A 12,767-nucleotide genomic window follows, 5' to 3' on the forward strand; every position below is an offset into this window, starting at 1 on the left:
GTTGTATGATTGTGTGTGTGTGCCTGCCTGGGAAGGAAAATCTGTATCATCAGAGATGGCTGCAGTATCCTCTAATTTTGGTGGGTGGCTGGATGTCTGATATTCTGTTTTATATCATGAATGTAAGCAAATAATGGAAAGACAACATAAACTGGAAAAAGCTTTACATTTAAAATAAAATGTACATTTTAATGTGAGAATTTTCCTCTAAAAATATATTCAGACTTTAGAAATGTGGCTCCGTTAAATGCTGACCTGGAAATACTCTATCCTTAGTTAGCTTTTAGTGAACCTTTTGCCTTTAATTTTTCTATACCTTATATATAGGTTTTTCTTTAGTTACCTCTCTTAAAGTCTAGAATTGCTAGAATATTGGGGATTTATATTTAAAGAGGTTATATTTACTTTCTGTACCCTTTCAAAATTGCAGGATTGATTTTTGGTTCTAAAGTCGGTATTTTCAGTAAACAATATAATATTTAAAAGACATATAGTCATACAGAAAGTGCTTTATTTTATAAAATATTCTAAATTTAAAAATCCTTTCACAGCAGTTCCCTTGATATGAATTTCAGGCATTTTTATTCATTGAAGGGATTTCTAAGATGGAAATAAAGTTTGCTTTAGTGGCAAATGGCATTTGCACCAATGTATTTACAAGATATCCAGGGAAGTTCTGAAAGCCAGTATTACAAACTTAATTACAGTGAATATCAAAGTTTATCATAACAACTTTGAAAATGAGGGTTTGTGGAAGTTATAAAAAAATAGATTTTTAAGGTAATCTGTACTGACTGACCTTCCTGATGGATACATTTGTGTGTATGTGTGTGTACATGTGTGTCTATAATTTATATATATGCAAGCATGTGGCTACCTATGTATTAAAGTATTTATTTTTGCCTTTTATTAAAATTATTTGGAGAAAGAAAATAATGGGTTTTGAGAGGAATCACTTTAAAACAATGTTATGAGCACAGAAACTTCTGAAGGGTTGAAATAAGACCAATTCCGTTTCTGTCGGTATTTCATGAACTAAGGTATAAATTGTGGATGAGCTTGTCGTATGCTCACCTCTTGCCTCTAACGTTGTAAGATTATCCCTGTGTTTTAGAATACTTTCTTCATGATGTTAAAAACAGTCTTTATTACCCAGAGTGTGGTTCAAAAAGCTTTTAGAGTCTTGTTGCTTCTCTCTGGTATTTACAGTGTGGCATGCTGTGTTATGACGTTCCCATGTGAGGAATAGGTAAGAAAATAAGGCTGCTGCAAAGCAAGGGTTTTCACCTTATTACAAAAATGAGGGTAACTTTCTATCACTCTGGGATTCCCCCGCTCCCATCATTTTCAATGATACAGTAATTAATTAGCAGACACAAATCTTAGAGGGGTTGCTGAAATAGAGAAAGTTGAATCTTCTCAGATCTTATTTTATAGTTTTATAACATATCTATAGTAAGATGACCTCAGTTAACCAATAGTAAAATATAAAAATATATATATTTCAATATTGATGATGACAAAATATAATTCTGAATATATTTACAATATTACATACCTATATAGCATAATAAAATACTTTAAAACTACAGATGTCGGGTATACCTTACAAAAATGCATAACTCATTCTTTTTAAATCTTTGTTTTTCTTGTTGGTTTTCAAGTTAGAATATTTTGTCCTGAATGAGTATCTGTCAGTAGAGCTATGTATTCTGTGTAAAATATCAATTGATGGCTTTTTTCCTATCGTTATTATACCATCTCCAGATTTCCCTCTTATTATGGACTTACTTTTTTGTGCTGTCTTCATTGCCCATATTCATTGCTTTATGCCTTATCATAATTACTTTTCAAGAGCATTTTATTTACATTATTCTCCTTACCCTTTTATAATAATGTGTTTTAAATTCAGTGACTATTTCTTCCATTCTGATTTTGAAATTTTGAATTTGTTATCTTTCTTAAAATATGTTTTTAAAGGAAAATGTAAATCACTAAGAACAGTATATTAAATATGGTTCTTTTCTGTGTGGGTTAACATGACATGTTCCTCTGTGTTGGTTCTTAAACTAGAAAATGTGAAAGGTATAGTACTCTCAAGGAATATATACGATGGATATCAATTTTTAAATCACCATACACTGTTCTTCTGGACAAATATTAGGGGCGAAAATTCACCTTTCCAGTCTTGTAAAGAGTAAAACAAAGTAGAACTAATAGAAGAAAGTATGAAACATTTATTTTCTATATGAATTAACTATGCCTAATTAACATTGAGGGCATATGAAAACTTAAGAATTTTTTCAGTATTACTGATGCTAACATTAAGATTTGATAGTTGGACAGGTGATTTTTTTAAAACTATCTCATTTGTTTTACCTTATAGATGAAAAGAAAGTTGGACCATGGTTCTGAGGTCCGCTCTTTTTCTTTGGGAAAGAAACCATGCAAAGTCTCAGAATATACAAGGTAATATTAAGTATAATAATTCATTCTCTCATGATTCTCATGTTTCTTTAAAGAGTTGATGATTCTGTCACTAATACTGTTGACTGTTTTAACACATTTTGAGATCACTGAAAGTTGAGAAACATACATTTTAAATAAGGAGAAGAATGACTGCCACTGTGGCTTTATATTACTAATACATTGAAGTAAGACACAAGCAGAAGTTCTCTTATCTACAAAATTTTTAAATCATAATTTTTAAGGAATTCTAAAAAGTAAATCGTAAAATATGGATATGAGCAAATGTATCTTGTTACTATAGCAACAGCTGTTCTAGGGTGGATAGTTATATATGCATAACTGAAGATACATTTGTTAGCAGTGAAACAGACCACACAATTACTAACTGAATCTTATTTCATGAGATTACTATGTTAGAAACTCCCTTTATTTGCTTCGTAAGTCTTATGTTTTTAACACATACGTTTCTACACCAGTAGAATAGTTTCCATAACAACTAAATACAACTGTACTCTTGTTTCTTGCACCATTCCATCATTTTTGGATTTTGCATCAGTATAAAACTTTTCCCACTCTCACGCTAATTAGGCTAACTTAAGCACAATATCTATTACCCAGCTAATTAAAAATGGCTTTGGATGTCATTTGGAATGTGGTATTTTAAAATTTAAATGACAAAAGCATCTTAAGGGTTTTATGGGGGGTCTTTTTTGCATAATTGTCACTTCTTCAAATAACTGATTGAAAGTTATAGAAACCATAAGAACTTCATTATGGTGACATTTCTTATTTTTCCCCTCAATATTTTGATTTAGATTTATTTTTACTCTTTAAGATACAATAAAATTAACATTGCTCAGACATAAGTTTATGTGATTGAACATTGTTACAGATTGCATCTCTTTTTTCCAGGGAACCAGTTTATACTTTTACTTCATTCAATTGAGGAAAATATTTCTTTCAGATGCTCTTTGGTGAAACTTAGAAATCATAATAATTAGAGTAGTTTTATATACAAAAATGATACAAAAGAGAAAAGTAAAGCTATTTCTTGGTTACTCAGGAAATGCTTTTTGTGTGATGATCCCATGTTAACTGTTCCCTTCCTCCCTCTTATGTAGGCTTTGCCTTTTGACAATTTCACTGTGTTTTGGCACTTCCGCCAGAGGGTGTGGAGTGATAGACAAGTGAAACTATTCACTTCATTTTTGTTTTTTTTCTTCTAATCTTGATAAACTGTTTCTTGGATGAGAAAGTTGAGTTTAATGTTTAAAATGTGCTGTTTTTTTTAATGTATAGATTTCAGTTAACCATATAATTTTGGTCTTCAATTAATATGGCTAATGCCAGGGCAAAAGTATTAAATGGTTCAGTTGTTTTTAAGGCAGTTTATAAATGACTGCTGAATTTTTACCACAGAACACATTTTAGTAAAATTTTTCTTTAGTTGCCGACTTTTTTATTGAGAAAGTACCTGCAAAGGTGAAAGTTTTATTTTTAGCCTTTTAACACACAGTCTTACTAAAGCAAACCAGACAGCATATTGATTGCCGTGTCTTTTTGGAGACTTGATCAGTGTATTTTTGATGTTCTTTAATTTTGTTGAAAGATTTTCTAATAATAAGATGAATGATTTTTCATCATTTTTGTTAGAAAATTTAAGTTATAATCACATCCTATTTCATTTCAGAGAAGAAAATAGAGCTTACCTTTGAAATTTGATAAAAGAAAAATAGATTTAGTTGTTGAATGTTAGAGACCATCTTAGATGTATAATGCTAAAAGATTTAAAGGTGGTAGATATGAAGATTTTTCTGTATTATCTGGTGACTGAGATGCATTTTTAAGCAAAATAATGAGATATGCTCAGAATATACAAGGTAATATTAAGTATAATAATTTTCTTTATAGAAAAGAATTGGAGTTGTTTCATTAGTAATTTTTCAGAGCTTGATAGTTAACTGTTAGGATATAATTTATACTTTCTTTGGATTTAAAACACTTTACTGTCATAGCTCAATAAAATGAAGATTATTTTACAAACACGGTTTTGTTACCTGAATCTTTCTGCTCCTTTTTTTCCACGTGTCTCTAAGATAGAGATGTTCAGTACTTACCTCGAGTTTAACTAATTTAATTAGGCATTGAAATTAGAAAGCAAAGTTTAATATACTAATAACATAGTTCTAACTACTTTTTCTGCTATTAGGCATTTTTAGGAGAGTTGAACAATTTTAGAGATAGATCATCTCTTATTTTACTAGTGGCAGAATTAATTGAATTTCAGGTTTGTGGTGTTTTTTTTTTTTTTAACTGTCTCAAAATTTAAATTATTGGCTAAAAGTATTTCGCCAAAATGATCTCATTTTACAGTATTTAATTTTGCATGTAATAAAATAAGTTCTACCTACCTACCTGTTTGAGTAAACACATTTCTAATCAAGGCTTATTCCTGTTAAATATTATTTAGACTAAGCTTAATCAGAGCAATAGAAATTAGAGAGGAATAGACAAATATTATAAATAACTTAGAAGGCATCTGGGGCAAACTTAAGGAATAATGTGACTAGTGAAATGTCTAAAACATTTAACAGACTACTGCTACATATGATTTTTTTAAAGCATTAATAATCTCACACCCGTTTTTGTGAAAGAAATTTAAACTTTTGTTTAATTATGATGCTGAAGACCAGACATAGGCAAGTGGAACCCGAATCTTCTAAGCAAATATTTTAACATTATTTGTATGTTACCAACAACTTACAGTTTTGCCATAGAGATTCTGTCATTTGGTTGCAATTAGCTGTGCCGGGATAAAAACAGGTGGTTATATAGGAGGGAGGAAACTTACTCTACAATAGCAGAATAGGTTTTGTGCATCCTTGCTCTCTGGGAACAAGCAAATAAAAATAATAGTTTGATTGATGTTTGAAATATGCCATGTCATCCCATTCTTATTAAACTAGAGCCCATTATTCTTAATAAATATCTGTCTTTGCCTCCACTCTTGTATTTTCTTGTAGTACCGCTGGCCTCGTACCATGTTCAGCAACACCGACAACTTTTGGAGACCTGAGAGCAGCCAATGGCCAAGGGCAACAACGACGCCGAATTACATCTGTCCAACCACCTACAGGCCTCCAGGAGTGGCTGAAGATGTTTCAGGTGACATGTCTAAACACAGTACTTGAAATGCTTCACTTATTTGCTGCAAAAAATAAGGGATTATTCAGCCATGAAAAGGAACATGCTACACCATGGATGAACCTTGAAAACCTTATGCTAAGTAAAAGGAGCCAGACACAAAAGGCCACATAATGTATGATTATATGAAATATCCAGAACAGGAAAATCCATAGAGACAGAAAGGAGATTAGTGATTGAGGTGATGTTAGGAGGGCAGGTTGGGACTAACTGCTGATAGGTATGGGGCTTCTTTTGGGGGTGATGGAAGTTTTCTGGAATTGGATAGTGGTGATGGTTGCACAGCAAGGTGGGTGTGCTGGGAACTATTGAAGTGTACACTTAAATGGTGAATTTTATGTTTGTGAAGTATATCTCAATTAAAAATGTTATTAAAAATAAGGGAACTCACTTTAATTTTTAGGTATATTAATCAAGAGAGTCCAGTGCTTGTTTTGTGTAAGTGTGCATTTGCATTGTTTATTGCTTTTTAGATAATAAGACCTTTCTTTTTCTCCTTTATGTTTGGGTTTCTGGTATTACTGAATGTACTTGTTTTCTAAACTGCACTGTTTGGAAGTTAAGCATTGTAAGAACTCTGCCTATTAGTCACTAGTGGTAACTTATCCATCACTGTTACCCTTGTAGCCTCCAAGAGTTGATGCAGCTTCTTTCCATCAGTGCCATGCTTGTGTGTGGTTTATTGTGCTCAAAATTCTGATTACTATATTTTACTAGCATTTAAAGTTTTGGGAATTTTACCGGGAAGTTCGGCTACAACCAAACCTTGAACCTTATGAATTTTATAGCTCATGATAGTGATATTAAATTGATTTATCTCTTCTTCTAGTGAGATAACACATAGAAGTCAAGTATTTAGCAAAGTAGTTGGCATCAATTAAACACTTGGTTAATTATTCCTTGTAAATAGTAAATAATATAAAGTATGTAAAGTGAAGGTATCTCTGATACTAGCCACTGTACTAATGTAAAATGAATATATTTCCTTACCTCTGGCTACTTTATTGATGGTATTTTATGAATGCATAGGGGAATAATGGTTGAAATAGAAGATATTTCATAGATTTAATATGATATTTCATATTTTTATGGTGTCCGTTTATATAAATCCCAATATTTTAAATACCTGGGCAATAACTAAGTAAATGTCCCAGTTTTTTTCTTCTGGAGCTGGAAAACTCACTTGAAGCAATGTTTATTTAAAATGGATTTTTAAAATTGTTTTCTACCCTTCAGGTGATTTCAGAGAAATTAGGATAACTTCTTTTTTCGGTTGATAACTGAAAGGTTAGAGCAGCACTTCTTGACAGGGGGCAAATTTTCCCTTGGTTGAAACATTTTTAGTTCTTACAACTGCCTGGGTCGGGGGTAGGACACTGCTGGCATCTGATGGGTGGAGCCAGTGTAAGGAACAGCCTCCCCCAACACAAAGTTATCCAGCCCAAAATATCAATTGCTGAGGTTGAGAATCTATGGCTTCAAGGCATAAAAGTTATACTTCACTGTTACAATAATGTTATGAACCACTACAGTTACAAAGATTTTGTGTTTTGTTTTCACAGTCATTTGTTAATTAAACTTACCTTTTCTTAAGGATCATTCCCTCCCCTCATCTGAGTTCTTTTATCTTAGGTTCATGATTTTTAAATTTTATTTTAATTTTTTCCTACACATGCCCTCAGAATTCTAAATTATTTGTCACATCCTTTTTTTTTTTTTTTTTTGCTGTACGCGGGCCTCTCACTGTTGTGGCCTTTCCTGTTGCGGAGCACAGGCTCCAGATGCGCAGGCTCAGCGGCCGTGGCTAACGGGCCCAGCCGCTCTGCGGCATGTGGGATCTTCCCGGACCGGGGCACGAACCCGTGTCCCCCGCATCGGCAGGCGGACTCTCAACCACTGCGCCACCAGGGAAGCCCCTGTCACATCCTTTAAAAAAGAGATGTATCCTGCCAATTAGAGGTGAAAATAGAACTCAGACACTTACAAAGCCTAAAAAAAATGCTTTAAAGACTTGCATCATCTCTGATTAAGCCAAGGAGACAGGAATATGGGTGTGGATTGTCATGCTTACACGCACATGTAGTGTGAGCAGCACAGCACTTGAGAGTATGCAGAGGCTGATTTCATATCATTTTTATAGGAAAGTACCAACATGATGGAAAATTACACTATTAGTAATAGTTTTATCATCATTGTAGACAGCCTCCAAAATGTTTATTTTATATGCAAAGCTTTATTTCTTATCAGAAGGTAGTCTAGACTGAGATTTATTTTGTATGTGGTATGGACCTATTTTTTTTCAATGTTTCAGAGGCCCAGAATATTCTTTGCTAGCCATTCAGGGTTTTTTTTTTTTTTTTTACCAGTTTTAAGAGAACTATCTCAAATACTGATATATAGTAGGGGGCATTTGTGCTCTATTTTGCAGTGAGGGTGTTTTAGGGAGTCCTTTGTACAATGTTGGCTTGTTTATTAGCTCACTCATGCTTTTCTTAATGAAACGTCCTCGTGTTAACCACATACTGTATGTCATCAAATCTGAGATACCATAGATTATTAGATGCATCCCAAATTTAGAAATGTTCATTGTAATTTTAAAAACTTGTTTTTTTTAGAATTAATGATATTCAGTAAACTATATTAGGCTAGCTTTTGTCCTATAAAAAGGCCCATTTGATCACTTTTCATAGGAGAAGTAGAAAACTTGTTCTCAGTTAATAGGAATAACATAGAATTATCCCTGCAGGTGTAGTACTATATTTTTTTTTCACATAAATATTCTGTAGCAAAGAAGTTTACTAGCAACAGAAGGTCAGCTAGACGGGTAGATCAAGACCTTAATCCTTTGAGTACCATTTCTGCCTTGACACACCCAAGACCTCATTGTGGTACACTGCCCTTAATTTTCAGGGCTGGTGCCAAACTAACTAGAAATGAATCCTTTGCCTAAAGGCTTACAGTGCTTTAATGCTTAACTTGTAGAGAGAGATAATTTCATAGTAAAGTGGGGGAGTCATGAGTTGACCTACGTGGTATACTTGAGGGACAATGAAACTGGCATGATTTCTACAGATGTGCTATGCGGGCATTTAATGATGACTTTTCTGTGGCATAACAAGCAAAATGGGAGAGCTTGTCCCCTTACTGTTCTGCTATTCCTCCTAAGATGGTGATACAGCATTGTTTCGGTCCAGCTCCATCTATTCTGACAAAGTACTCTGTACTCAATTTATAAATTGAATGAGAACAAATGATACACCATTTTAGGAAAAGGGAAACTGAAACAGAATGCCACTCTAAAATAGAAGTACCAATTAAAAACAAAACTAAAAAAAAAAAACAACAAATTTTGTACTGTTTGAATTTTCAGTTGCCCTTGATTCTGCTTTTTTTGGCAGCCCCAGGTTGATGCTTTCAGATTGTTAATTTGGGGGAAGAGGATTGGTCACTTTTTTATTTTGTTTATGTCATTTGAGTGTTAATATATAGTTTTTCACTTGCAAATAGTAGACTAGGTAAAGCCACCAATAACAACATTCTCTGATGTTGAAATTGATATTCAGAGGTATCCTGATATAATGAGAAGCACTTTGACTTAGAAGAAAAAGCTCTTAGTACAAATTCTGGCTTTCCCTCTTAATAACTGGGTAATTTCATTGATATTATGTAACTACTTTTGCCTGTGTTCTTATCCTCTGTAAAATAGATATAACACTAAAAAGTTGTCGAAAGGGAGAAAACATGTAAATGTGCTTAAAGCTGTTCTTGGAAATACAGTGGAAACTCAATAAATGTTAGTTTCCTCTCTTGGTTAAGAAATAGCCTTTGTGAACCTCAGTTTTCTCAGGTGTTAAAAGAAGCTATTAACACTAGCTTCATGCAAATGTCATCAGATTAACATTATTAGCATTATTTTAATCAAAGCATATTTGTATTGTATTAAAACTATGAATGTACTTTGAAAATGCCTGTTATACTCCATAATATTTTTTTGAATGATAAAGTAGAAAATACTTCTGTGTTTTGAAATTAAAAGTGGAGTAAAAACTATTCCTTTGAAGGACTTAATCAAGTTTTATGGTAACACTTAGAAATTGTACATGTTTTCTAACTTATTTGGATCTCTTTTATTTGCTAGCCAACGACATGTTAAAACAGCAAGGTACCAAAAGAAAATGAATTCAGTAATACTTTGCCATTGTATTTGAAACAGTATGATCAAGAAGCCCTGTTGGGTGATGAAGAGTTAAAGAAAGTCATGTATTTAGCCAGAGAAGACTAAGGGAAAAATGTTGTTTCTGTCTAACGTTTTAAAGACTTTTGTGTAAAAGTAGAATCAGACTGATTCTTGGTTTCTTCAGCAAACAAAACCTGGATCATATTCTTTGAGTCAGATTTTGGTGTAAGTTGAACTTAACAATTTGAACTGACCCAGAGTAGAATGGGAGCTAGTAAGTCTCCACTCCTGGAACTGTTCAAACAGACTAAGTAACCATCTTCTGGAGGTACTAGAGAAGTGAGTTCTTTACCACATGAAATGCAGGTGCTAGACTGCCTAAAGTCATAAAATATATATATATCTGAATGAGATACCACCAAGGATCATCCAGACTAATAACCACTGCTGGTTTGTGAATCATCCACATCCATACGGGATGAGTTGGTTATTTAAAGCATAAACTGCCCTCAGCCCCACCATGACCACTGAATCAGACTCTTTGATGGTGGGCTGGAGGACTCCATGATTCTTGCACCACTCAGACAGCACTTGGGAACCCCTGGTCTGGCCAAGCCCCTCATTATACAGGTGGGGTCTCTGAGACGCAGACTAATTAAGGGGCTTCCCTGCAGTTCCACAGTGAGTTTGCTGGTGAAACCTTGGCCCCTGATTACGGTTCAGTGCTCCTTCTACTCTTCTCTACTACCTTCAGGTATTCTCTGATTACCTGAAATCAAATACCGCTTCCATGGGGAATTTTCAAGTTTGCATTTGCAATTTTGTCCACAAATTAAATTTTGTTTATCTTGATTCTTTCTGATTTTGGAATGTTTTTCCTGTCCCTTTCAATGTGTTCCCAGTAACTTTACCATGAAAGACCAAAGGAAAGTGCTTTATTCTTTTCCAGAAGAACTACTTTTCAGAGCAGAAATAAAATAATTATCAGAATTTCCAGCACTTTTTCAGATAAAGAAACTAAAGCCTGCAGAGGTAAATTGTAACCTAATTAGTGGCAGTTATCTTCTCCAAAAGTTGTTTCCTGATCCCCAATTTGGTATTCTTTCCTCCAGTCCTCATTAAAGATTGGTGTGGGTTCAACAATCCACACCGATAATAATAAAATATTCTTTTATTTTAATATAGTCATTAACTGTAAGGTTTTCAAGTTAATACATCCTTCCCTTGCTGTTAAATCGTGTATGTATCAAAACTGGGAACCAGTCTCGGAACCAGACTAAGCAAGCAAGTCCCAGTGATACCATCAGGTACATAGATTAGAAACTTTCTCAAGAAAGAGGGTTTTTTTTTTGTTTTTCTTGGTTTTTTTTGTTTTTGCAGTACGCGGGCCTCTCACTGTTGTGGCCTCTCCCATTGCGGAGCACAGGCTCCGGACGCGCAGGCTCAGCGGCCATGGCTCACGGGCCCAGCCGCTCCGCGGCATGTGGGATCTTCCCAGACCGGGGCATGAACCTGTGTCCCCTGCGTCGGCAGGCGGACTCTCAACCACTGCACCACCAGGGAAGCCCAAGAAAGAGTTTTAAGATAGCATTGGTGCAGTATTTCCTGACTCTTTGGGGATTCATTCATTTATTCAACAAATATTTACTGAGTATCTGTCAGGTGCTAGGCCCTAATTTGGATCTGGGATACAGTAATTAACAAAACAGACAAAAACCCTTTTTTGGAGAACTTAACTCTAGTCAGGAAAGGGAGGGGGTTGGGGGATTTCAAACTGGTTTGCAGTTTTAGAAAATTGCACAGAGAAGGTCTCAGAGAAGGAGGTAGGGAAGTAAAGCACGTGGGTGTCTAGGGAAAGAATAGTCCAGGGATCAGCAAGTGAAAAGGCTCTGAAGCAGAGCATGCTGGGTGTGTTTGAGGCACAGAAAGAGTATCTATGGCTAAAGTAGAGTAAGCGAGGGAAAGGAATAGGAAATTAGAACCTTGTAGGCCAACCTGAAAACTTTGGTTTTTACTTGGAGTGAAGTGGGAAGCCACTGGAGGGCTTCAAGCAGAAGAGTGAGTGAGTGACTTTTAGCACGGTCACTCTGACTGCTTTGTGGAGAACAGAACTAGGAGGGCAAAGGTGGGAAGCTGGGAGACTGGGTAAGAGGTTATAGGGATAACCCAGGTGAGAGACAATAGTAGCTTAGACCAATGTAGTAATAGTCAGATTCTGGGTATATTTTGAATTTTAAGGTCTTAGAATTCACTGATGGATCAGAACTATCTGATGGTGAAAGTAAGAGAGTTGGGGATGACTCCAGAGCTTTGGGCCTGAACAAACTAATATAATAAGAGTTACATCTTACTGAAATAGGGAAGATTGTGGACATGCATATTTGAAGAGAAAGGTCATGGATATAGTTTCTATTACATACCCAAGAATACATGTTGAATAAGCAATTTTATAAACAGGTCTGGAGTTCAGGAAAGAAATCCAGGCTGGAGAGAGAAAAGCTAGGGACTACATGGTCCAGACCTTTGCTGGAACCATCTAAGAGATGTGACTTAAAGTAATTGGACTGTCAAATATGTATGGTCAGTGAAAACAGTCTCATTTACTTTGTAGATTACAGCTTGTTACTAATCTTTGTCAGTTGTATACTTTTCAGTAAAATGTCACAAAGTAACATCTGCTGAATATATGTATAATTCAAATTGAAATATAATTTAAATTTTATTTAACTTATTAAATATTATCTTAAAACAGAATAAAAATATTGTTTAAAGTCTTAGAAGCATTTTGCTCTATGGGCATAATTTTCATCATGGACTTTGCCTTAAATATATAGAAGTTTCTGACACAGTTTCTAACATTTACCTAAGATCTGAATTGTTTATCTTCTGTTCTGGCTTTTTTCGTTCTATACTCCAG

At 34.5% G+C, this 12,767-nt stretch overlaps 1 protein-coding gene across 5 annotated transcripts in view; it reads left to right on the plus strand.

The window, feature by feature from the left end:
- Positions 1–12,767, plus strand: part of FBXW7 (F-box and WD repeat domain containing 7) — a gene marked incomplete at its 5' end in the record, with an annotated part of 206,006 nt that overhangs the window by 173,917 nt on the left and 19,322 nt on the right. For all 5 annotated transcript variants that reach the window (XM_082838428.1, XM_082838427.1, XM_082838426.1 and 2 more), the window contains 2 exons: positions 2,387–2,469; positions 5,493–5,634. In XM_082838428.1, the coding sequence (XP_082694554.1) occupies positions 2,387–2,469; positions 5,493–5,634 (225 nt within the window). The remainder of the gene's footprint in view (positions 1–2,386; positions 2,470–5,492; positions 5,635–12,767) is intronic.

The sequence above is a fragment of the Leucopleurus acutus genome (assembly GCF_964270905.1).
Source record: "Leucopleurus acutus genome assembly, chromosome: 4".
Classification (NCBI taxonomy): Eukaryota; Metazoa; Chordata; class Mammalia; order Artiodactyla; family Delphinidae; genus Leucopleurus; species Leucopleurus acutus.